This window comes from Zonotrichia leucophrys, chromosome 18, assembly GCF_028769735.1.
Source record: "Zonotrichia leucophrys gambelii isolate GWCS_2022_RI chromosome 18, RI_Zleu_2.0, whole genome shotgun sequence".
Classification (NCBI taxonomy): Eukaryota; Metazoa; Chordata; class Aves; order Passeriformes; family Passerellidae; genus Zonotrichia; species Zonotrichia leucophrys.
The window spans coordinates 7,291,342-7,318,043 of record NC_088187.1 but is presented as its reverse complement, the minus strand read 5'-3'; the positions used below and the strand labels follow the sequence as shown (position 1 = coordinate 7,318,043).

Here is a 26,702-nt window from a genome sequence, read left to right as displayed (position 1 = left end):
TTTCTACACCTTCCAGCAGAGAAGATCTACTAAAATAAGGGTGATGTTGGTTAGCATGGACTCTGAAAAGGCAATGGTAACTTCCAGTAACTTAAGTCTCAATTATATTTGCATACAATAACTCAAAAACTGCTTTTTTGAAAATAAATGGATGCTATCTTTAAAATCCATTATTGTACCAGTTACTTGTGTTGGTTAAAGAGATTCTGGATGACATACAGGGCTTCACTGTCTCCTAATGAAAACTTCATTCTTTCATCTCTCTAATGCATTTTATTCAGCAGAACATATGAAGCCCACACAAGTGAAATATATCTGTATGAAGATGGCAGCAAGCTTTATAAATCCAGTATGCTTCAGGGAAAAAAATAGTAGCATCAAGACAAATCTCTGAATCCAGGCTAGGGAGAAAAAAACCCAACTTCTTACCTCAGTTTTCTTTAGTCCTTTGTCCTTCTGAAAGCTGAACTGATTATGGCAGTTCTCCACCCATTGCTTTATTCTGGCCACTTTCTTTAGAAGAAAAGGAGTATGCCCCTGACAAGTGGCAGTTCCATAAAAATGTGGGTTCTCTGCCTGAGTTTGAAAGCCCGAATTTGCACAGATACTGAGCACGTTCCCTCTGTAACACCAGCTCCAACCTTGGTCATTAGCCAACTCCCATCCATCTCTGTTACCATTTGTGGGATTCGCATTCTCTCAGAGAAGCAGAGAAGAGAATGATCAAAACAATTCTTGTCTCATTTGTTGCTCCTGTTGTTCGGTGAACATGTGGAATGTGCTGGAAGATTATTTACCTGAAGGAATTTGGTAATTGGATTCTGGTATGTTTTGTTTTCTTGACCAAGCTGTGTCCTGCCGCTCGGTCAGGAGACAGTCACGGGATTTTGTGCAGTTGAGTTCTTGTTCAGTTTCAGTTTGGATGTAATGTAATATAGTATAATAAAATAATTATTTAGCCTTCTGATATCATGGAGTGAGATGCATCCTACTTCCCAGACCTTGGGGTCACCCTGCTAATCCCATAACCATTGTGCTGCTGCAAACACGGAGAGGTTCCATCAGCAGCCGCCCATTGTGGATTACACTGCAACAGCCCAGTTTGATTTGTTACCCTTCACTGTGGGGGTTCTGCCAATACAACTCAGCTACAGGGGAAAAATTAAATCAATCCACCTCCAATCCTGTTTTCAGCTGTTTTCTCAGGCTGCTGTCCACACCACTACAAATTAGCAAGAAAAATGAGAGTAAAGCAACTCACCTTTTCACCTCAACGTAAAAAACTCCCAGACTCCTTCAAGGTTGTGTTTTGGATAGAAGGATGTTGTTCTAATGGTCCTGCAGCAAACTGCATAGTTTCACACTAAAATACTTTCAATGCTACCTACATTTATATTTCAGGGAATACACAAAGAGAGAAAAACTTGGAAGCAATAAGAGTTTACTTCTCAGAAAGCATTTGCTTTTATTTGGAATTTTATGCTATAAAAATTGCAAAAGCAGCTGAGAACTTCTTATCCTTAAAACTTAACATAAGGAATGTTTAAAATGCAGTTATTTCACAAAACATTAGCTTATCTGGTAAGAATATGAACTAAGTTCTCAAATTTTGTATCAGCTATAAATTCAGAGAACTATACCTGTTAAAGTGCACAGTTTACATTCAGCATTAAAATAGATAAGGCACTTACTAAAAGATAAAACAGTTATTAACAGGATTAAACAACTTAATTAAAGTAAATGGGTAACTATTGCTCATCTGCATTGTAGATGATTAATTTTTCCTTCACCAGAAGAATCTCTGCAGGGCAGGAATATTGAAAGAAACAACTGATCCCCCTCCAATATTTACTGAGTAAAGAAAAGTAACAACAACAACACAGGAACAAGAAGGTTTTTTTCCTGTTGGTTATTGATGACAGCACTTTGTGTCCCAGCTTAGGTTCTTCCTAAGACAAAAATCCAACTATACTGTGGGTTTTTAGGAAGAAAATAAAGGAAAATCTGTATTAAGGATGTAAGCAAGTAACACTGCACATCTTCAGACATCTATTAAGAGGCCAATTTTAGGGAAAAAATTTATATCTCAAAACACCCTCATAGATTTCTAGGGAGATGAACGTAGCAGTGAGGCCAAAAGAGAAAGTGGATTCTGCAGTTTCTGTGAATATAATGTGTCTTTTTTCACTCGTGCCCGGTGTCAAGTCTTACTTCATACACAGGTGAATTTGGAAGTCACATTTTGCAGACACCCAAAATACTTTAAAATAACCACGCAAGTGACCTTGAAGAGCAGACAGCTGAACATTCAGGACAAATTGTCAAGGTGTGGAGCCAAGTAACTCTTCAACTTGCACACAGCTTAGTACTCCAACACTAATTACTGTGTCAAAATGCAAAACCTCTTCTGTTATTCACTTGTAGTTACAGGAAGCACTGCACAGGACCAGCACTAGAGAGTGTTCAGGAAAGGACTCCACCTCCACTTTCAGTCCGTGTTCTTTTTAACTTCTGTCTTCAGCACAGCATCAATTTCTTCATAAATAGCTCTGAAAGAGGAGGAGTAGGATGACTCCTACATCACATTTCATTTTGACAAATGGCACCAGGGAAATCCTGCCCGAAGTTTACAGTGCAGCTTCCCTTGCAGGACGCCCAGGTCTCCACGGAAACAAAGAGCCAACCCTGCTCTGATTATCTGATTGTACATTTAATGAGGAACCTCTGGATACTGTCACTTTTGTTCAAACAAGTTTGGGAACAGGACTGCAGAACACAAAAGGCAAGGGCACCACTGTGCAATTACTGCACTAATTAAAAAAAACAATGGAAGTTTTGCTGAGATTTCCCTATCTCAAAATACAGTGGCTCCTCAGAAATAAGTTTTGTACAGATAGGTAAATTTTTTTTTTTTTTTTGCAATTTACTGTTAGAAAGGGGAGTTCTGCCATCTGTTAGGTTTTGTATTAGTTTGCTGTCTCACTATTTTGGTTTTCTGGAGAGACACAGCATCCATTCCCTTTTGTAGTTTATATTTAAATTAAGGAATTTTTTTTCATATGCAGTAGAAAAACACTTTAAAAAAAAACAATTGCTATGAACAGGAATTCATATTGTTACCTTGTTCCAGAACTACCTGTGCTGAAGTTCAATCAGCTACCTCCAGCAGGACCCTGACTATATTTCCTTCACCTTTCTATATCACTGGATAAGATTTTAGTAATTTTGATAGAGCATTACTCTTCCAGTTTTACAGATGCCAGTTAGTGAACACACTATAGTTTATTCCTTAATTGGTTATGCCAGAAATATTTGAAGAAATCATACAAAATGCAGCCACTGCCATTTACATCAATAATGCAGCTCGTCAGTCAACTCAGCCTAAGTAGAGTGGTGTGGTTTTCCTCTCAGAAGAAAAAGACATTTTGCCTTTGGTACCACAGAATTTTAAAATTCTATTTTAAATGTTACTTACTCAGTGGGAGCCAAGGGATCGAATTCCATTATCTCATAGTAATGAGGTGACTGTGACTTGTTCTTTGATGTAGCTGTAGAATAAAGAGAGACACATACCCAGATTCAAATGAGAATGAAAAGCAGGATTACTGCATGTTTTTTGTGTCTTCCCAAAAGTAGCACATTATCTGCTATGGATTCAGCTGCTTTACATGCTAAAATGGACAGAAGTGTAATGGACTCCGTGAGCAATATGACTTTGTCAATGCCTGTTGCTGTTCCTAGTCACTGACAGCCATTATATAAAGGCTTTAAGTTCTAACAAGAAAAGGAAGCATGAAAGAGGTGATTTGCAGTATTTATTACCTGCTGGTGATGGTCCATTTGATGGCACAGTCTGTCCAGCCTGCAGACTTATTGGGTTCAGAGGCACTGGGCTTAAAAGAGTCGTCAACTGAGGACATCAAGAAAAACAATGCATAAACAGATTGTTCCATGGACTGGTTTGACCTAACTTACATAATTGCTGGCTTATCTTTAAACTCTCTGACTACTGCAGGTAGAATTCCAAGGCCAACAGTTAGCAACCCAATTAATCTTCATTCTCCACACAACCTTCAAAGCAACACTTAGTCTTCTATAGCACATGTGTATAATTTACTTCTGTGTGACTTGTTCCACCACACAGATTCAAACATCTGCTTTTATTTGCAGTTTAAAATAAGGACTATGCATGTTTGTTTGGGAGCTGCTTCTAATCTTTTCTATTTCATACTGCCTTCATAACATTATCTCCAAGTCCCTTCAGGCTCTTTCCATTCCTTCTGTCATGGGTGTTTCTCTGCAGCATGACATTTGTCCTGCACTGTACTTGGGGTTTAAGTGCCTTTTTCGTGGGCTGTGTTTTTGTGGGGGCTTTGCAGGTTTTGGGGTTTTTTTGTATGTTTGTTTTCAATATCTTATTTGTGATAGAAAGTACACCACAGTAACATCATGGCAACAGGAGGAGAGCTCAGCTTGCTTTGCATAGCAACAAATTAAATAATAGAGCAAGAGCTTTCTGCAAATTCCCCTGGGATTGTGCTGGACCCAAGAAAACAGGCCTCCACATTAGGATCTGTGGCAGCAAAAGAGGAAAGTTGACCTGGTTACCAAGTAGAATATTCCCTGAGGTATGGAGAAGGGCCACAAAAGAGATCTTTGCATCTTTGCAGTTGGGGTAAATCCAGAAGTTCTCATTTGACAGCTGCCAGAAGGAATGATCATCCCAAACATAAGTATTACTCACATTGCTATAGATGTTCACATTGCTGTATGTGTGTCCAGCTGGGCTGCTTAAACTATTGTTTTGTGCTTCAGCTGCAAATCTAGGAGAGAGCAATACATTGAATATAAGTAAGAAACTATCAAAACTGTTTATTCTGATTGCTCCAATATTTTTTTGGCTGGTCAGCCTTTCCTGTGTGTTACAACTGAGAGCAGCATGGGCATATGGACCAGTGGCCCACGCACACAAATTGTAAAGACACCTCCCCTGTCTTGAACGCTTTTCCTGACCTGTTTCATGTTTCTCCCTTTCCCTGCCAAAAGTCAGCTACATTTATGTCTGTCTATGACAAAACAGTGATGCAGGCGTAAGTGTATTTTGAATCCTCTCAAACAACATCGAGCACAGAGGGAATTTTCACTTGTCTTACTGAACTAATATGTAAAAGTAGTAAGCCTGTGCCCTCAGAGATTCTTATATTCATTAGATGAATTATAGAGCACTAATACCCCTAAGGATCTGTAATCCATTCCTTGATAAGACACTACTCACGGGGACTGATGAGCTTTTGTAGGAGTTGCTGAATCCAGCTGTGGGTAAATTGATGGATGAGACCTGGTTTTATCTTCAGGGTGTGCAGATAGGCCATCTGAAATTCAAAGTGATAATTAATGGTAATTTAAACATTATTATGCAAAAGTAGCTAGTTGTACTTTGAACACTAAAAGAGTAAAGTTTTTCTTTGGAAGGCCTATACAGCTCTGAAATGGATTGCTGTTTACCACATGAAAGGCAAAGTTTTAATGACTCTGAAAAGTCTTAGATCCAAGGTATTTATCTCTATATTTAGAGCATCAGCAGAGCTCTACATGATAGATACCATTTAAAACTCTTGCTGGTATTTGTAAAGGATTAAAATTGAAATCTAGGGATTTATTCCCAGGGGGACATTCACACCTTTAGCTTTAGTATATGGACTTCCCTAAAGCAGGTAAAGGAGGGGCTTCTGCAAATAGTAATTCAGGGTACTTGAAGCCAAGTCCTTCTAACACTCCTGAAAAAACTCCTGTTTCTTCCTGCCAAGTCTACAGAACAAGCAGCTACCAGAGTGTTTTACAGGCTCACTGCAGTAGAAAACAGAGCATATTCTATTGCTCAAATCTATGTAAAAGGGGAGAAAGAATTACATGAAACCTTACAATATCTTACAATTTTGTTCCTATGGACACATTTCAATTCTCCTTTTAAGAAAATTTAAAGAACATACTTAAAGTTAAGGAGTATCTTTTTTTTTTCCTTTCTTACAAGGAACTTCTTGATTCCTCCACTAAGCTCTTGTGGGTTTTAGGGAATCAGAGTGGAAGGGAATTTCCTTCACCACTTACTTCCTGAAGGAGACACTGCAGGGTCCCTTTGCAGCACTGCAGATACAGGAGATGGAGAATCTATGGAGAGGCCAAGTAGATCACTTGAGGGAGCAGATGGCTGTTTCCTGTACAGCTTAACATTTGAAAAAGAATAAGTTACGTGGGGTTTTTCCTGGTGTTTTGTTTTTTTAAGGAATTTGCATTGTTTTTTTAAACTTGCATAGTTTTAAGCAAATCGCTGTTTTCACAAAACATTAACTTTTAAAATCTTAATATTAAAAATTGTTAAGAATAAGAGAAGATCAGGACTCTGTGTGTGTGAAATTTAGCTAATGAAATAAAATACACATTTCAGAAAAGATCAATTTCAAAAAGTAAAGAAAACCAGTTCTGAAGTAGAAAATAGAAAGGATTCAATTCTATAAAGCCATTCTGAACGTTTAGATACATGTTTGATATTGATTTTGTGATCAATCCTGTACAATTCTTTTCATGCTACTTACTTGTGTTAATGAGATTTGATATGTACTTAGGAGATTGATTTTTTCCAGACCCTTTTTGGATAGAAAAAAAATCAAAACCACAATAATGTTTCCTAGGACACAGACAAGAGCTCCCTTCCTTTCTCCTGTGAATGTGTTGGAATTTAAAACATAGCCAGCCAAAGGTTTAATAAAACCACATGCTTGAATCATACAGGTTTGGTAACACCAGATGAAAAATAAATGAATAAAAGATGATGCATTTTAAACTCAGAGTCTGCTTAATAATATAAAAATGCACAGACTGCACCATTTGGACCCAGCAGTGGATCCATCAAGCAAAACCACCCACCTACATAATCAGAATGTAGTAATAGTGGCTTTTCAAGGAAAACAAGACCATCTTCTACCTTTTTTTAATAATTGTCAGCAGTATTTCAGCATTCAAAATGCATTTTCACATTGAGTCCCAGATGACTGCACAATTATGGCTTAGAAGAAGGCAAAACATGTGCAAAACTACTTTGGGCAATATAATTAACAACCATAATTATCAATCAATAAAGGACAGTCATTAAAGATTTGCTACAAGCCATTATTCACAATTCAGAAAAAGCTTTGACTCAGGAAAAAAAATCAATAGAAGAAGTGAATTCTCAAAGTGCAGCAGTATTTCAGTCTCTGGATCATTAACAGGAAACAAATGAAAAGAACCTATGGTTTCTCATTTTTTGCATGGCAGATAATTGTGCTTAGCTGGAGAGGCAATAAATCAGCATTTGAATAAATCTCTCTCTCATTTTTTATGCCCAAGCTTCCCTCTTGCATTTGACATTATTTTCTACTTTAGTTACATGAATTTGCATGAAATTCTGCAACTGAAACTAGAAAAATCAGTAAGAGTAGCATCACTCTGCTGTCTCCTGGTACCTCTCAACTAGAGAATAAGATTCTGCATGTATCAGAAGTGTATTTTTCTCAAGGCAGAGTAAAAGGAATGTTCACAATGCTGCAGCTCAGGAGCTCATCCTTAATTACCTCCTCCCGCTCCCGCTGTATCCTCTGGTTCTCCAGGAAGCGAACTCTGTTCCGTGAGAACCTGTTGAAGAGTTAAATGTTCATTCTTACACTCCTGTGCTGTGCTTCAGAAGAATATGAAACCAGTTATAATCAACTTTTGATTCTCAAAAGGCTCCAGAAGCACCAAACAAGCACTCCAGGCGCTGTCTCTGGGGCACTTGGCTTTACGGGCAATCTGACTCCCATTCCAGGGCTGTGGTCCTGCTATCTCCTACAGCCAACACCAGCTGGCTTTTTCCTGGCCCCACATTTGGAGACAGCCATCTGCTTGTTCCTAAACAAACCCAAGGCTCCTCTGACAGTGGTTTCTTGGAAGAGAACACGTGAAAAGTCTCTGTTTCAGCCCGCACATTCAAAGAATGAGTCCGAGTTCTTCACTTCTTGGTCTCAGAGTTGTTTATTGTATCTTATCTATAAAAATTTTTCTCCTGCCCTGCCAAGGTCTGTCCAGCAGGACAATTCCAGGCACACCGACTGCCCTCAGGGCGGTGTTATCTCTGTATACTACAAACTATGTATAACATGTTTACAATTATTTTCCAGTACCTATCACCTATGTTGGACAGTGAGTTTCTACTCTAAACCAATCCAAAAGTGCCAACACCACACAGGTAGAGAAGAAGAAGAAAGGCTGGACACAGCCAAGTCTCTCCATCTTGTTCCCAAAACCCCTATTCTAAAAGCCCCAAAATCTCCTTTTTCACCTAGTGATAATTTTATTATTATGCTGCTTAAACTTCTGTGGCTTTCAGGTCTTCATACAAAGCTGGTAATTTGCTCCACGGGTCATAATCAAACCCACAGATGTTCTGAGCTGTGTGCCAGGGTCTCTGAGCCCCCTGGCAGGGGTCCCAGTAACTCTGGACACCCAAAGGGATGTCCTGAGTCCCGACAGTTTGTCTGTGCTCACACTAGACAGGTAACTGTGAACATCCACTGTGCCAAATCCAATTCCTTCTGACCAGAACACTTCCAGCTGAGTCCCAGGAAGCCTTCTGTCCTCAGAGTTCTGGGCATTCCCTCATGCCCTCCCAGGACAACCCACACACCTGTTCTGGCACACAGCCCTTTGCAAGAATTTTTTTAAAAAATGGAAACAACAAAAAAAAATCCATCTGCATAAATATGTATGTTCTAGCAGTGATAACAGTGCTATTGTGGGTCCAGAGCAGACCCACACAGGTGACACTGAACATCTGGAAGGTCACTGTGTTTCAGCACCAGGAGCCCTGAGTTGCCTGGACAGATGTATGGACAGTTTATCCAACTGCATTTGCTATTCAGGGTCACTGTACTAGGGAGGCCCAGAAAAAGTGCATAGATGCATAAAGAAACAGCAGTAAAAAAACCTTTCCAACTGCAGAGCAAAAAGTCTTTATCTGAAATCAAGAAAGAACCAAGAAGCTGCAGACACTAGAGGGAGGCACTGTTACACACATGAGCTGTTGGTTGCACAGCTGAGATTGCTCTGGATTTAATTTGGATTCTACATTAATAATCAGAAACAGAAAATGCAGCACAACTCATCCTCCAACAACATGCACAGTGTGAAACAGATGCAGCTCATTAAAATCAGCTGGCCCTTTACACACCTCATTGTTCAGAGGGAAATACAAAGAACAAATCTTATGCAACACAAAATTAACCAGATACGTTTTTTTACTTATACACTCTGAAGTGCAATAGATCTGCACTCAGGAAGACCTGTACCATACAAACCATAGCATTACATTACTAGAATACAGTCATTTTCTGTCCAAATTAATAATTCTTTCCATCACCATATCTTTAGTGAGGAATCTATTGAATTATATCCATAAACTCCTATTCACAGTTTGAGACTCCTGGCCTTAACAGTATTCATCATTTGTAACAAAAATGTAAGTCCACATCTGATTTCAGTGGATTTACATGAAAGCTGAATAAAATTCCTTTGTTGCTTATTAAAAGGAAAAACCTCCTAAAGGAAGTGATCACACAGTTCTTACAAGATAGCTGCTGTAAAATCCACCAACACTACAGTAAACAAGATTAAAGAGTAAATGAAGACATTGTCATGATTAGGCCTCAAGTTTATGCCTGACAATTAGAAGAATTACTGATATTTTCAGTGCAGCACTCAGAACAGGATTAAAAAGAAAAGATGACTAAATTATACAAATTTGCTAAATTTAATACAAAACAATTGCACTTGATGCATAATGATTCTTAGAACACTCTTTAGCCATGGAAGAGATCAGCTTCTTAACATGGAAGGGTATCTTCTATTAAATCAGAACACTCTCCATAAGTATACTCATATTATATTTTGGGGAGCAACACTGGAATTTTAAGTTGAAAACTAATTTCAGTTTTGCCAGCATGCAGTCATGCTACCAGTGCCATAACAGACAAATACCCAGGATGTCAACAGGAGCTGTGCTTTCATGTGTGAAAGAGAGAAATTTTTTCTCCCCTAAGACAAGCAGAACTCCATGTTTCAATCCAGCTAAGAACAGCAAGCAACTCTCCTAAGTATGCAATGAGGCAGAAGGCTGCTCTATGGCCAATTCCTGCAGTAAAGCTGTCAAAATTGTTTAGGAAGGAGGACAAGTATTCTTTTCTGGAAGCACAGACACTTAACAGAGATAAGCACCAGCACCAAAGGATTTGGAGCAGCTGTTGACAAATTCACTGGACTGTGCCAGAAAGGGATGTCAAATTCCAAATTATTTTTGTGTGCCTCCATCTGATTTCTTGCCTATGCTGTTAACTCGCTTTACACCACTCTAATGTTTCCTAACTACTTTCCAGAACCATTTCTGAGGTGTTTAGGAGGCAGGAAATACATAATTTTCTCTTTTTGTAATCATATTTCTTTTCTGAATTTTAGGATAAAATCTGTCTCCATGGGAAGGATCAACAATAGGCATAGGAAGCATCTCTCCAATAAGTGTATTTATTCAGGTAGGATTCCAAATGTGAGGAGAGAGGCCCTGCACTTACCTTTCATGTCCCAGGAGGACATTATTCAGATCTTCATTTACTTGTATTAGCTCAACAATTACATCTTCATTCTCCACTGTCACCAACAATTCCATGATCCTCTCCTGCATCATCCGACAGGTCTTGTACAATTTCTGCCCAAGGCAAGGGAAGGAAAAAAATTAAAAATTGTAACTGTGGTCTCTCAGTGTGTCGGCTCTGGAGATGAATGATAAGACACTCAAGCACTATAGAATCACAGGTGACATTCCTTAATTTACACAAACCACACAGGTGCCAACCACTGCAAATGGAACAATGTCCATGTCGTTGATCTCTGCAATGCAGGGTCACAGCTCCCAGCACCACATCACTCCTACACAATCTCTACCTCTCGACCCACCTTCATTTCTAAAGATATATGTGTCTCTAAAGCGCAAATTACAAATTGCAAAATAACAGAGACCCCCTCCTGGTTGAAGCTGATTAAACTCAGCAGGATACTTGGACATAATCCTGTTCAATGTCTGCTTGAAGAAAAGACAATATTAGTCTAAAGGTCAGAAGTGCTCTGTGAAAATCTCAAGCTCCAACTGTTCGTTTAAGTGGGAAGCCTGGATAAACTTAATCTATAGATTTTTGAGAAAGTAACACAAACCTTAAGAGAATCAGCAGATAGGAGAATTATGGGAGTTTATTAAGCAGAATTTTGCATTATTGCCTGGTGAAGTGGAAGACAGTCTGTTTATATTACTTTCCTCTGCAAACTCTGCATGTTCAAAGAAACAAATTCTTTAGCAACAGGAATTATAACTCAGCCAACATTTTTTCTCCTTCATACAACATTGGCAAATGCAGGCTGGCTCTGCGTAAAGTAACAAAAAAAAAAAAAGAGGGGGGGAAATGACTCTCTTTGCACACTACAATTCAGAAATTGCTTTGATATTCCAAGTGATCTGATTTTTCCTCAGAAAAATACAATACTTCATGTAAATCAATTATTTATTTAAAAAGAAATTTGCACCCTTTTGCTAAATCTGTGTCAGGACTGCAGAGTGCTCTACTTTTCAGTACTGTAGCTTCACAGCCCAGGATAAAACACACAAAACTGTCTGTAATTGCATTTAAAATCTCCCCAACTGCACACTTTACTATGTGATTCACATTTTAAAAAATGTGCATTTCTAAAGACTCCATTAAACAAGCAGACTGGCCAGTATCAATACTCAGCAGACAAGGAAATTGAGATACTAATTTCAGGCATGGATTTGTCTGAAAACTGGATTTTACAATGATGGAGTAACGGCTGGAATAACAGTCACCAGTAATTCCAATACATTTTGCTAATTCTTACCAGCTGCTGATCTGGACCCAAATTCCTGCACATCCATCCGCTATTTGTTCATTATGTCTATTCCCCATCCAGTACAAAAGTTTGTTACTCTTCTTGGCTGATCCTGAACTATTCTTTAACTACAGTTATTTATTGGCCAGCACATTATTTCCAGTGAAATATGATATCTTAAGCCTTGTCCAAAAGAGGGTGGGGAAAGAGAGGAGCCTGACCACTAATGACTATAAAGAACTGTAAACACTGATCAAGTTCACCTTGTTACAGTTTTTATTGAGGGACTCCAGATAATCTGAAGTACTAAAATCAATGTCTCCAACTCAGTCAAAGTCTAAACAAGCAGCTGTTTTAATAAAGGATTTTGTTCTGTGACAACAGAAGTCCAATCCAAGCATTACAGGTAGTGCCACAAACAAAAAGAGAACATTAAGCATTGTTCAAGGAACAGGCCGGCCGTGCCTGATGTTTTACACCACTCCTTGCACAGGGGGAAAAGAACAGAAAGAACAACAGTGAAAGGAATGAGTTTTCATTCACTCTCCTACATATGGAAACTCCACACCCTGTCCTCAACCTTTTGCCAACACTTTTATTACTGGGAGTGTCAGTAAGAATCCGCTGGTTTACTGTGGGCAGCTCAATCTGTGCACCCACATATGAAGTGTCATGGCAGGAGACAGGAAATAAAAGACAACATTTTTCTGTTTCCCAACCTTTCCAGAGATTGGACAGAGGTGGTCAAGAATAATACATCAATGTATTCTCAACAGCACCCAGTCAGGGTTCATTGCACAGGAGAATTTCTACACCAGGGAGGAGAAGCACACAAGGCTTGCAAAAATTAGATCAGTTCTTCAAAACACTTAATGCTGCAAAACTGTCAAAAATGCTTCTTCGTTGTAGCAGTTTGGAGGCAAGGTTAGAAACAGAAGGATGTAGTAAAAGCTTTTTAAGTTCTCAGAGACAACGTGAAACTGAAAAGCTTGCATTAACATAGGTCACTATTGCAATGCTGAAGTAATACTGTACTTTTAATTTCTGAACTGGAAAATACAGCATAAGCACATAATATCACAGAAGGAGCATGAACAGGTTCACTGTCACATCACTGGACTATTGCAATACACCTCCTTCGGGCTACACTTACACTGCACATGAATTCCTCTGTGGCACAGCAAGCTCCCAGTCTTTGAGGTCACACACACAAAGCCAATGCTTCATATTCTTCACCAGCCCTCAGTCTGCCCCTAAGGGAGTGGTGATAATAAAGAGAGCTCTGCAAACTCCAGGATGGATATGAGAGTGACACTGTGTCATCATCTATTCTCCAGCTGGAATGTTCTCGGGGCTGTTTGACAGAACACGCTCAACAGAGAACGCTCCATTATGAAATTCCTTTGCCACTGGAATTCCCTAGAGCTTAAATTTGCATTGCAAGCTGTATTGTCCTTTCCTGACTATCAAGATGTCAAAGGGAAGGTGAAGGAGATGAAAGAAAGCTGAGCAAAACGAGAGATAGAAACCTGTTGTTGGGTTCCATCTGTCAATCTGAATTCAGATGTTAAAAGATATAACAATTTAAAAAGCAACTATAACCAAACCAATAGCCCCATCAATGAATTATCATGTACCTGTAAAAGATTCATATCATCTGGATTTTCAGAGCCAGGAACATTTTCTTTCAATATTGATGACATGACTCTCACATTCATTTTTGCCATGTCCAGTTCACTGTACAGTTTCCCAATCTGTTGGAATTCAACAGGAGAATATTGTGTAGGTGAACAGAGCCAGCAGAATAATTTTTACCTCTAATACACACTTTTTTTCCCATTAGGTATAACATGCATTATTATTATTATTAAGCGTTGTTTTACTCTGGTAACATGACATGGAAATGAATAGAATTAGTTCAGCTTTTAAATGTGCACTCAAACTAAGATCCAAGCCTGATAGCACTACTTGTTTTTCTTACAGTTAATCCCTCTCACTGATGTCCCTGTTCCTCCTTTTACTCACATACAGGGCAAGCAGGCATGCAAGAGAGCTGTCCTTTCCTTCCTGCTTTTTATAATAACCTCTTCACACAAGCCTTATGTGACATAAGTTTGGCTTTCTCGCTTATCTCTGAACAAGCTTTTATCAATTTGCATAAGGGCACTGTAAGATGCAATTAGATATCCCCACAGTCGAGCAGTAACTGCACAAAGCCAGCACTGAGGGTCCCTGCAGGGGCACCCAGGCTGCTCAGGCCACACTTTCAGAGCACATCCCAGGTGGACCCACCCTCCCCTAAACCTGCAGTGCTGCACCTGCTCCGGAGTCAACAACAACGTGGGGCCTGTGGGAAGAGGCAGGAAGGAACGTTTGGCAGGAATGGCAGAGGATGGGGACGACTTTGCACAAGGCCGGGGTGAAACCTGTGAAAACACACAAAAAAACCAGAGCTTGGGTTGAACTAAACTGCAGCAGGCATCCTGCTGAGAGAGGAACATCTCTCAGACTACACATCTCAGACTATACATTCCTCATCATCAGTGCTCCCAGGGAATTTGTTGAGCAAGTCCTATTTAAAAAAATAAATCTAATGGATATTTTGTGATGAAATGAGGCTTGGAAATCAAATACTTTTAGAAAGGGTTTGCAAATGAGTTCCGTCGCAGGATGAAGTGGGAATGGCTTAAGAACAGCCGAGCAAGGAATAATTAAGCCATCTAAGAGCAGAGAGTCCTTCCCAGAGTGCCACTGCAATTTTGCAATGAAGGACAATTTGGAATGTGATCACACTTGGAAGCGGTAGAAAGGCTGGAGGGCCAAGTTTGGGTCTCTGCAGAAGGTAAAACACAAAAGTCTCCTGGACTGAAAAGCAGAAACAGCCTGAGGGAGCTTCACCGGCACTGCATCTGAACTGACTAATAAAAAACATCAAACGTAAACTCCAGCCTGTACTATACACTACAAACCCTTCACTTCCTGGAGACTAACATAAAAACTGTGTTCAGGTCTGCTAAGACAAACAGAAGGTTTGCCACTGATTTTTACTGGCAAGGGCATGAGGTAGACAAAGTAATCTCTAATGCACCAGGTGAGGGAAAAAATTAGTATCTATTGAGTGTGTTCTTCACACAGCTTGTTCAAACAACCTTTAAATACATAAGCTTTTGTGTACTCCACTATTCAACCAGAAGATCAAACTTAGGATAAATCTGAATTATTCCTGTCTGCACTGAGTATGGACATCAAATTCTATAATTGCAAGATTCCACACAGTGATGGATGGCTTTCACACTGCCCAAAGCTCTTGTGAAAATTCTTCTTTAAAAAAAAAATTCTAGAAAGAATGGCATTAAACCATGTACTGTATTTCCAGCTGCTGCACAATGTTCAAACCATACTTACATTTAATGTCCTAAATGCCACACAATACTACCTATGACAGAGGCTTAAATAACACTTACTGTGCAAAGCTGGAGAGATACACAGACAATAATATTTTCTCATAGATTTCTACATCTCTCCATTTAATCTTAAAGATAGATGATGCTCATATTCTCAACAGTATGTGTTTTTGTGAAAACCTTACTCATTTTTGTTGAGGCTTTCAGAAGCTGACAAGTTTGGAGCACTAAGCACTCATTTATTTTGAAGCAAACAGCATGCACAGATCTTTTAAAGTCTCAAGACAGAGATGCTTCATTCAGAACAAAACCATGAATCTGTACTTGAAAATGAAATAAACTACTCTATAGTTCAGGTTTCTTCATTGTTATCTTAGCTGTTATAACTGAAACTGATTCCTGCGCATGTGCTTAAGTAATTTGGTCATATTCTGCCCTGAAGCATTTAAATAAAAAAGCCCAGATCAAACACGCCTTCTGTGTCCCATAAAATTAACACATTTCTGAAATGTCCTTGTGTATCCTCACCTTAGATCCACCACTGCTAGTGTCAGAGGATGGAAATTCCACTCCTTTCTTCAGCAATTCCAGGTAAACTTCTTTTACTTCACTCACATCCACCATCCCTTGAAAACCTCGTGCCCAAACCTGGTTTTGAAATATCAGGGACAGTAACAGTCACAGAAATGGCCAGTCAGTGGGTCAGGAAAATGCTTTTAAAATGTATGGTCCTAAAGACAGGTCATTCCCTTCTTCCACTTTGGATAACTCCATTTAGTGCAACAGGAACCACAACAGCTCCAGAGTTAAGTGTGCTTTCAAAAGAGGTTTGCAGGATTTACACAGGTTGCACAATTAAACATTTGCCACATGGCAGAGACTCTGTGAACACCCACAGTTTACTCCAGACTCACCATGATAAAGGTCAGGATTTTCTCCTGCATATCAATGGGCAGGTTGTATCTCGGGTTCAGCAGTTTCACCAGCTTGTCTTTGCAGAAATCCTTCTTCACAACTAGAGACTGGAATCTTGGGCCACAGTTCTCCACACACATCTCAAGCAGCTGCACACACAAAACCCCTTTGATTACACAAAGAATAGGGGGGGAAAACCCACAACTTGACAGCTTTTATTTTTGTTGTTTGTTTAATTTGTTTCAAGTAGTTGTAGGGAAGAGTAGGAATGGATATGAAGCATGGTCACACTTGTTTCTATGTCACAGCACCTACTGAACACATGGTACCTTAACAGTAAGAAATCTGCCAATATCTTTAAAAAATCACTTGCGCAGGTTCAGCAATAGAATTAATTCACTAGCACATAGGTACCCTGGTCTGACAGATTGTGAAGAGCTCTGCAAGAGAAGAAAATCAGATTACTAAATGCCTGTCCTCTAATCTGCCCTGTAAGTGAGAGACTAATGATAAAATAGAAAGGAACAAATTCACCAACTTGGAGCACAATTTCTCCGTGTGTTTCAAAGGTCACATTAATTTGAAACAGATGAGCTGAAATGTTTCAATTCTCAGATTCATCTTCATGAGGGAAGTCTGCTTCCAAAAACATGCTTCAAATGCTCAGAGCAGGATCCCTGCAAGCACTGTGCCTGGCCTGTCAAACACAGCAGGATGTGGTAATGACATAACACTTCTCCCTTGTACATCTGGAGGTGGCTGATTACAATTCTCATTTTGCAGAAGAGATGTCAAAAACTGCCATTACATCCCAGTCACCCGGGACTTGGCAGGAAACTGGGATCAATCAGATCAGGTGCAGAATCAGGAAGAGAACTCATCTGGCCTGGCCCAAATCTAAAGATGGATGATGACCCACACAGGGATTGTCACTCTTGCGCTTCTTTCTCTTCAATTGAAGCTTCATTTTCACTCCCAACGTAAGAGGGAAGATAGAAAGGTGAAAGCAAAGGGCTGACATTAACAAAAGGCTGCAAAATGTCATGGGTGTTGAGACAAAATTTCCCCTGAATCATGTCACAAGACAGAATGTATTCTCAAAAGGATACAAGTGTTTAAAGGGATGGTATGGTGATCTTGATAAAAGTAGGTTAAGTATACTTTCCTATTGAGAGCAGACTACGTTTGACTAAGTGAAATCATTTTATTAACTCATTCTTTAGCCTCAAGACTCAGGGATTTTTCTCCCACTGCGATCAGGAACTTACAGGACAACAGGTTGAAGACCAGAAGAACATATATTGCCAGAATGAAAACAGGGTAGAACAAAGAGACACTGACAGACTGCTGTGCAAAAAGCTAACTTAATGACAATTACAAAAAAATCTTGGCTCAAAACATTACTTTTCATAGAGAGTACATGAAACATATGCTAATAAGCCAAGTCATTTGCCTGTGCAGTACTTCAAAGATGCTTTGTGTAAAATATTTTCAACAGTGCATGGGAAACTTGTTATATTACTCCCTATTATTAATTCCCTACTTAGGGGACTGAGTATTTATCCACTGAATGAAAGTACTGAACTAATGGTCTGGATCCTCCACTCAATTATGCCAGCCCAGCCCACTCACTCAGGGAAAAACTAAGCTGGTATAAGAAAAAGAAGAATTTGACTCAATTATTTTTAACTGGACTATTAATGAACAAGCCACTGTCATGCCAATAACACCTTTCATTAGAATTTCAACATGGGTATTTATGGTGCAAATAGGATTTCACAGTCCCAACCACTTCCACCGGAAGGAGCAGATCCAAGGTGGCCAAGCCAACCGCTCAGCTCAATGGAAACTCAACAGAAACACGTTTTAATAACAAAACTGGCAAATTAACTTCAATCAAACCATTAAACTTCCTGTCAATGGCAAACAGGATGTGAGAAGTGCTGGAATTGACAGAGCTGGTGTGTTCCAGGATAACTGATCCCAGAGATCTGCCCTCAGCAAAAGATGCAAACTGTGTAACCCAAGGCTTCTGGTTTACAGGACCAAACCACAAAACTAAAATGATAAAAGGCATCTACAAAGAGGTGAAGCTAAACTGTGAAGCAGAAACAAAAAATGGGAGAAGCTGGTGAGTATAGCAGAAGGTCAGCTATGTTCCTTATCAACAGAGACCTCACTCAGATTTCAGGACTCCCTGCACATCTAAAGCCACCAGGTTTGCTCCATAAGCTGAGCAATGGGTGCAGCTTGTGAGGGACACTTCTCAGCCCCAAGGTGGCTGCAAGAATACCCAGATGAACAGCCTGCTTCTTCCCATTTCTGACTCAAGGGGAACAAGCCATTAATCCGTCTCCAGGATTACACTCCACTGAACACATCCTGAACACATCCTGATGCCTGCCCAGCTGAGGTTTGGAACTGCAATATGCTCTTTCCAAGGGCAGCATTTAAACCAAACCGGTATGAGCAGCTCTTTCAGCTGCCAGTCACCAATTACAGTGCAGGGGCTGGGTACACTTGATCAAGGTTCAGCATTTCAAAAACACTGAATTTTCAGAAGTCTTGAATTTTTCAGATTTCACATTTCAAACACTGAGATTTGGTTTTCTTTTGCTCCTACTTGATGTCTTCTTCTTTTCTTCTTTGTCAGTATATACCATAAAGTATAATAAAATAGAGTAGTACTCTTTTAATTGAGAAGCTGGAGGACTTCCTCATGCATTTGTTTTTTAGATCCTCTGCTTTGTAGAATGTCAACAAACTAAAATCTGAAGGCCACATGTGCCATGCAAATTTTTTTCTGCATCAAAAAAATTACACACAATTAAAAGGATAAGTGGAAATATTCTTAGGAAAAAATACCTGTCAAAATGTAATTCTAGGCAATTATAGAATGGCTTATGTTGGAAGGGACCTTCAAGGTCAACTAGTTCCAATTCCCCTGCCATTCACTAGATCGGGTTGCTGAGAGCCCCATCCAACCTGGACTTGAACATTTCCAGGGATGGGGCATCCACAATTTCTGTGGGAAAATGACTTCCTTTAAAATATTTTCCAACAATGTAATACAAAGATGAAACAGTAATTTAATCTTAAATTTCTGCCCACTGCTTTGAATGCAGGAGTGAGAGGAACACATTCAATAAACAATTTCCCCGTGTGCTGTTCAGCTCCTCAAACCTTACAGGGATCAGAATTGGGGCGCTGCAGCAAATGCTTTACAAAACCAAGGGAGCTCTGTGCAGGTGACTGAACAGCTGTCTCAGTACTCATTACACAAACAGAATTTATGTACCTAAAGTCTACCAGCAATAAAAAGTCAAGTAACACACACACAGTCTGTTGGATTCCTGCCTGAAAGTTCTGATCCTCCTCACTCTGATTGCACAACCTCCAGCGCCAGCCCTGATCTCTCGGTGTTATCAAAGCCTGAGCATGAGGCAACTCCACGGCCTGACATAAACACCTCCATCCACGTGACTGCACAGGAACCTCAGCAGCTCAGAGCACCTGAAGCCAAGCACATCATCCAGCTGGCACTCAGCCTTCTTCCTCCGAGTAAATAAAGCATCATCCAAGAGCGAGGAGGAGGAACACACTGTTGAGATTTAACACATCCAGTAACAAAATCAGGGCTGACATGCGCAGTCGAGCTGCTTCCATGGAGATTCCCACACTCCACTCAGTGTGCATCCTCTGGGAATGAGCTCCTTAAGCAGCTTCATTAGAAATATTAAATTCAAGGATGTCAAGGTTGAATAGTTAGAAGTGGATCAAAGTGCACTTCTAAGAAATGTGATTTGTAGATACTTCTTAGTTTTATCTAATGTAGGTAGGAGAGACAATCTGATGTAGAGTCTCAAAAGCTAGAGGACCACACTTATTGTAAGAAATACAGGCACTAACAGTTCATCCAAAAAGAACCATTAGTTTTGCAAAACTCTGTGAGGAAAACAATTTTTAAGAGATGAGAGTTGCACAGGGAGGGAACAGCTTATGTTTCAGTGATTGAAAATTATTTCTTTTTTTCCATTTGCAGTTAATTGCTGTTGTCATCTAAGTATTTCAAAATGGAAAACTGGAACAATTTTATTAAGGCAATTAAGAAGATAAAACCAGAAGATACAGTACATAGGAAGAGTGATGTGGGAAATGTAAAAGCCACACATGGCTAGCAATGAGGTCATCAAAGGAAAAGATTTTACACATGCTAAAATTATGTCAGTACTGGTAAAAAAACAGCAGTACTGGTAAAAAAAAAAGAAAGAAAAAGGAAAAAAGCCAGAGGCACAGGGAGAGAGAAAGTATAAAAGATCTTATGCAAGAACTAAAACTAGAAAGAGAGAGTTAGAAGAAAGGCTGGAACTTATTTAAATTTAAAAAGATAAGGAAAAAATATTAAAGAACACAGGGATAAGAACTCTGCAAACAGAAAACAGCAGCTGGGCCAAGAAAATGTGACTGCCTGTCAGGCAAGTTACAGGTGTGCATGGGGAGAGGGTGAGGACAGAGAAAGGGGCTGGAACAGAACAGAATTGCACTCCCAGCTTAACTTGCCCCATGCTCTGTCTGCAATACAATGAGCTCCCAGGTCAGTGTGATAAAGTTGTTCCTTGGATAGACCTGGCTCAAGATCCTTCTCCCACTTTTACACACTCAAAAGCTAAGCTGTGGTGTCACCTTGGGTATATCTGCACTGTAAATACTCAAGAACAGCTCCCAAACCTAAAGCCTGGGTTATCAGCAGAGTCTGTGTCAGATGGTGACAACAGGACCTCGCTGCACAAGGGCTGCAGGGGACAGACCTGACTCAGGGATGGCAGGTACAGTGCAAAGCCAGTGCTCCCATTATGCAAACACACAGAACACACAAAAATGTGACTCATGAGACAGTGGAGGAGGAAGCCAGGGAAGAAGTGCGGAAACAGAGCGAGCTAGAGGTCTATATTGACATGTTTAACAATTATCTGCATCTCTAACTTGCCAGGAGACACTTGGGCAATTGCTAAGTGACCTACAATTTGGCCCTATCCATCACCCATCTTCTCTAATCACTTCTCAGCACATCTTGATATAGACTATGATTTTGCACAACAAATACCAAACCTATGAGTAATAGTACTCAAAGTGATCCAGATAAGCCTCTAAAACCTCAAAAAAGGAAATGGTGAAGAAAATACTTTTAGCCAATTAACAAAAAGCTAAAATCCTCAAGAACCTAAAATACAAAAGATATGACTCTTGTCACAGTAGCACTAGTGGTAGTCAAGAGTGATTCAAGTCAGAAACTCAGGACAGTATTAGAACTTCCTGCATTAACATACTCCAGTAAATTTTAAATTGACTGAAATCACACCAGCTCCCCAAACCCTGGGGCAGTTCAGGAACACTGTCAGTTTCTAGAGGCCACATGTCAAGTGAGGATATTCCCAGACACTCCAGCCTTTAGCCATAACGTCTGAATTTCACACAGCTCACTCTGCCTCTTGCTCCCTTACTTAACTCACCATGGTTACCTTTTCCTTCAAGTTTATCATTTATAGGTGATAACATTTCCTTTTACCAAGCACGTATCACACATTTCACCAGTGCTGCACACTGTGCTTAGTCTGACTAAGATCAGCACCACAAGGTGAGTAATAGAATGGTCAAATGTAGCTTTTATGTAATATCCTAACCTCTATGTCTTTCACAAACAGGTGGGGCTCTCACAGGACAGTCACTGGAGCAAATAAGAACTGTCCCTACTTTTACATAGAACAAGTAAGCTCCCTACCCACCTCGCCACCAGAATTTGCATCATCCAGGAGCCCATGGAATGCCAACAAACCATCTGATCTGCACTGTGGCAGTGCTGCACACACAAACAACAAAGACTGAAAACATCCTGGAGAGTTGTGTCAGAGATAATTTGCATGCCACCTTATCGTTTAGACTGTTTGCCTTCTTAGTGTCTAATTAATATAAATATAGCTGTACTTACAGACAAGGTAAGCCTGATCTCCTTGTGGTTACAGTTTTTTGAAAGCTTCTTCTTCAGTGCTTTAACTGCATCTTTAGGCCTGTGACAAGAAATGAAAGAGGAGAAGTTACCAGTGAAGTTTTCTAGTTCATAACTTCATTGAAGAACCAAAAATACCAGCCTGAGACACAGGACCAAATCCACCCCTGTGCTTACACCCACATAAAACCTGAGCAATTGCCCCATTGATTTCAGCAAAATCTCTTCAGCACCGAAGCAGAAAAACAAAGCAGTGAATCAGGTTTGTTACTGCAGACTGTGCATTACTCCAGAGACTTGTGCAGAGATAAAGTTTTGCTCTGCAAAGTCTGCTCCAAAATGGTATTTTTCCACTGTTGTAAAATAGAATTACATATCTAGCTTTTATTGCCATGAAATGAAATATCAACTGCCAGATGTATCAAGAGTTGACTGGCAGTTCTCATGTATGATGCAATTAGAAAATATTCTCCTGGGAGTGCTGTCAGGAGTAGGGGTGTCATGGATAACTTCCAATCTTATAATTGCAGGATGCACTTAAGTCATCTGAGTAACTACCAGGGATGCATGGACAACCCACTCCAGCCAAGAGACAGGGGCATTTCTAACCCAGACATTTTCATTTCTATATATACACCCCATATCTTTTAACTATCTGTGTAGGAGGAAAAGGGTGGAAGATGGTATCGAGGTTATCACACGTGGGAAGCAGTTTTGCCTCATTAATATGGACTACCTATAGTGTACAATTATTAGGGCCAGCCCAACACTCATGATCAACATAAACAAGATGTCCTAACACCTCTTTAGGATCTCTCTAGAATCTAAGATGGAGCAATAGGCCCAAATACAATGTTTCACTTAAAAAAACCCAAAGGAATCTTTGTCGAAAACATTTCAAAGTCAATGAAATTAGGTGGGTGTTTACCATTACTGCAGCTCTTTGTTTGAAGTGCTATACTTCATGAGAAAAAAAAGAAAAATAACAGGAGACATTTCTCTATTTTTCTTAATCGTATGTCACACCCAGGCACATCAGTAGAGCATCAAGTGACAGATGGCACAGGAGTGGAGAAGTTTCCCTTTTAGAGAGCTGTTCTACAATCCCACTCCTATTTGCTTCCCCCACTGAAGCATCTGGAAATGCTCTGGTCAGGAGCTGGATATTGCATTAAAATAACAATTTGCCTAATTAGATGCAGCAGTTCTGCTGCTCCTACTATTCTGTTACAGACTGTGACTAGTAGTAGCTGCCTAGGAGGAAGTTACAAGGAGCTCCTCTGCAAGCTTAAGCTGTGCACAAAAGGAAACAGTTTATTTAAAAAAAGGCTCTGTTGCATGGAAACTTTACATAGAAACTAACTCTGAGGGTCAAAGCGTGCTGTTGCTTATGGCAATAACAGAAGGAAGTCATTATTACAGACATTCCAAGTACTAAGAACCACGGGTGAGCGCATGGAATCCAAAACAAGGAGAGGAGAGAAAAGCTGATACAGTAAAAAAGACACCTGTGCAGAAAGTAAGCCATACCTCAGTGTTCTGGAGAAATCTCTTTAGCTAGTATTAAAATATGTCCCTACTAGAATGAGTTCTCAAGATGCAGTGCTGAAGCAGATCTTACACGAGAACAAGTATCCTTTTTTCCCCTTTTACAGGTGGAAACAAGGAAGTTCAGAGCAGCAAGCGGCTGAGCAAAGCTGGCTGTGGCTGTCCGGGGCAGGAGACCAGCTCAGTCCTGGGAGCACACCCGGATGGGATGGATCTCACTGCACAGGATCCCAGCCGCGCTTCACAGCCTGCCAGAGACACTGCACGGTGGCGAGCTCCAAGGCGAAAGCCAAGAGTTTTAAACATTGTTGTAGGCACCCAAGTGCTCAAAGCCTTTTTCCAGGTGGGTTTGCAGAGCATGACGAGCAGATAAGAAACCTTCGTCACCACCTTTCTCTACCGTGTGTCTATGGGGAAGAACCTTCGAGCCTAATCCGTAAAAGCCCCGATGGGAAAAAGCTTTTCCTTGGGAACCAAAGCTACGAGCTCCCTGCGCTATTTCGTTTCGGGTCGCTTCACACCAGCGTCCTACGCCGGCTGCTCGATGTCGCCCTGCCCTCGAGCGACGCCGGTGCCACCTCCGCGCCCCGCAGCCCCCGGCCCGCTCGCTCACCCCTCCTCCGTGGCGTTGATCACGTCGCAGATGTGCATGAACTGTCCCCACTCCTCCGTCTGCAGCGACCCGAGCGTGGCCCGCTCTGAAAGGCCAAGGGGAGCCGAGGGTCAGCGCCCGGCGGGGACAGCGGGGAGGGCGCGGGGGCTCCGCTGCAGGCTACTCACCGACCAGGCTGCCCACGGCGGTGCCGAACGGGTCCCGCGGCGCCTTCCCGAACGCCATGGCCGCTGCCGGCAGCGTCCCGCGGGCTCTGCGGGGCGGCAGCCGCGGCCCCGCCGCCGGATCCGGCCGCTCCCTCCCGCCCCGCCGGGCGCTCCCTTCCTGCGCTCGGGCGGGGCCGCCTCCAGGTGCAGCCGCGGCCCCTCCGACCCGATCCCGGCACCGCCCGCCCCGCGGGTCGGGTCCCACCCGCGCATCCCACGGGACAGGGCTCCCACCCGGGCTCCCCGGGGCAGGGCTCCCACCCGGGCTCCCCCGGGGACGGGGCTCCCACCCGGGCATCCCCTGGCAGAGGGCTCTCCCCGACCCCCGCCAGGCAAAGCTTTCCCTTGGGAACCGAGGCCGTCTTTCGGGTCGCTTCACATCAGCACCTTGCACCGGTTGCTCGATGTCGCCCTGCCCTGGGGCGACGCCGGTGCCACCCCCGCGCCCCTCACCCCGGCCCGGACCCAAAGCACCCCCTGACCCCGCACAGCCCCGGGCTCTTTGTCCTGCCCAAGGACCCGCGAGCCCCCCGCTCATAGGCAGAGGTGGCTCAGCCGGGTCCCAGATGGGATTTCACAACTGAATCCACGAGGAACTTGGCGTTCCGTGAGGCGAAGCTCAGGAACACCTTCAGAGCCCCTTCTGCTGCTGGTACCACGCTGCATCCCGTGTGCACCCACCGGCACACAGCCCCCGGGGCTGCCCCTGCTCCTGCAACCTCCCCAGAGGCGCTTCCAAACCCCCGCCTTCCTTTCTGATCCGCACATTTAAAAAGAATACAAGCAAAGATCTCAAATAAACGGGGAAAATTCCCAATGGTGCACCCAAGTTACATTCTTAAATTCATCCTCTTTGTGCTCAGCAGCAACCACTAACATGTTCCTCCTGTCACACGCACCTTTCTACATGTGGGACTTCCTTGCTACAATTACTATCAATGACTTCCACTGTGTCTCTTCATCACAAACCTATCTCACACCTGCACAATACCTGGGAATGAACGATGAATGAAAATTAAGATGTCAGCTGTAATTTTTGTTGGCTGACAGTTGTAATTACTTCAGTATCAAACACGCACGGAATCATATTAAATAGCCTCCGAGTAGAGCTTAATGAGTCATACAGTCAAGACATGATATAAGCAAATAAATTATTTGCCTGACATTAGAATTTAATGGATTAACAAAGCTCTATTTGCACTACGAGAGGTTTTTTTTAGGAGGAACTAATCACACTTTCTTTTCTGTTTTGTACAACTCTGTGGCCCCATCTACTGGATGGTTTTAACGTGAATGCAGGAGAAAACCACATTTTTGGTGTACCTGCAAGTATCTCTATGAAAAACAAGTCAAAGAACTCTTAGGCAAATTGATAATGTACCATGAATGTAGGAGTCTTTTTCTTACTCAGTCTGCAGTAAATGGGTGGAATCCATCATGCAGTCTGATGAGTCTCCATTTGAGACTGTTCTAATGAGCACATCTCAATTTTCCACACTTCTGTTATCCTGTTACTTGGCTAAAAGCCAGACACCAGCTGTCAAAACAGAAGTCAGTTTATTTGTTTTAGTTCACAGAATTTTGAAAGATATCCTCTAAACTTAGGTGTTTCATTCATTTGCTCTTTAACCCTGGAATTGTAATGAGGGCCTATTTAAATTAGCCCTTGTTAAACCTGCAACACAAGTCAGATCTCATTTCAAAGAGCATATTTTATTGAGCTAATCGGGGGGAAAATTCCAGTAAAGCATTTTTTCATTGGCATTTACATTGGCATTGAAATCAGCTTTTGGTATAGATCTGTGAACTCCTGCTGGGCTTCAGGTTCTGCTTGAAACAAAACCTCTCTGGCTCTTCAGCCTTCTCAGGGCTGGAATCCTCAGAATTCATGCATGAGCTGGTGGTCAAAGAGTCCCAGGAGAGCCTTGCACTTCTTGCAATTTTACTAATATTGAAGAGATACTATTACATTTATTTATTACTATTAATGGATATTTTCGGCCTCTTGCAAGCACATAGAGAGTGTTATAAAAAGAAAGAAGGAAGAGGTT

The 26,702-nt window shown here is 41.3% G+C and overlaps 1 protein-coding gene across 1 annotated transcript; it reads right to left on the bottom strand.

The window, feature by feature from the left end:
• Positions 1-1,443: 1,443 nt before the first annotated feature.
• Positions 1,444-24,735, bottom strand: TOM1L1 (target of myb1 like 1 membrane trafficking protein). The gene is made up of 15 exons (XM_064728601.1): positions 24,613-24,735; positions 24,446-24,530; positions 22,267-22,345; positions 16,280-16,429; positions 15,894-16,013; positions 14,280-14,387; positions 13,599-13,715; positions 10,638-10,771; positions 7,611-7,671; positions 6,109-6,223; positions 5,276-5,372; positions 4,745-4,823; positions 3,823-3,910; positions 3,476-3,548; positions 1,444-2,549 (listed from the first exon to the last, which is right to left on the bottom strand). Exons 1-15 carry the CDS (start codon positions 24,668-24,670, stop codon positions 2,489-2,491), a joined length of 1,425 nt encoding a protein of 474 aa, XP_064584671.1. The 5' UTR covers positions 24,671-24,735; the 3' UTR covers positions 1,444-2,488.
• Between the last annotated feature and the right edge of the window lie 1,967 nt (positions 24,736-26,702).

Bases quoted from the DNA above. Each gene is read 5' to 3' on its own strand.
- TOM1L1 (XM_064728601.1), bottom strand. From the start codon at position 24,670: ATGGCGTTCGGGAAGGCGCCGCGGGACCCGTTCGGCACCGCCGTGGGC. The intron at 16,014-16,279 runs GTGAGTCTGGAG...TTTCAAAACCAG, and splicing joins AAATCCTGACCTTTATCATG to GTTTGGGCACGAGGTTTTCA. The intron at 13,716-14,279 runs GTGCAGCACTGC...GAATTCCAACAG, and splicing joins TGTTGTTGACTCCGGAGCAG to ATTGGGAAACTGTACAGTGA.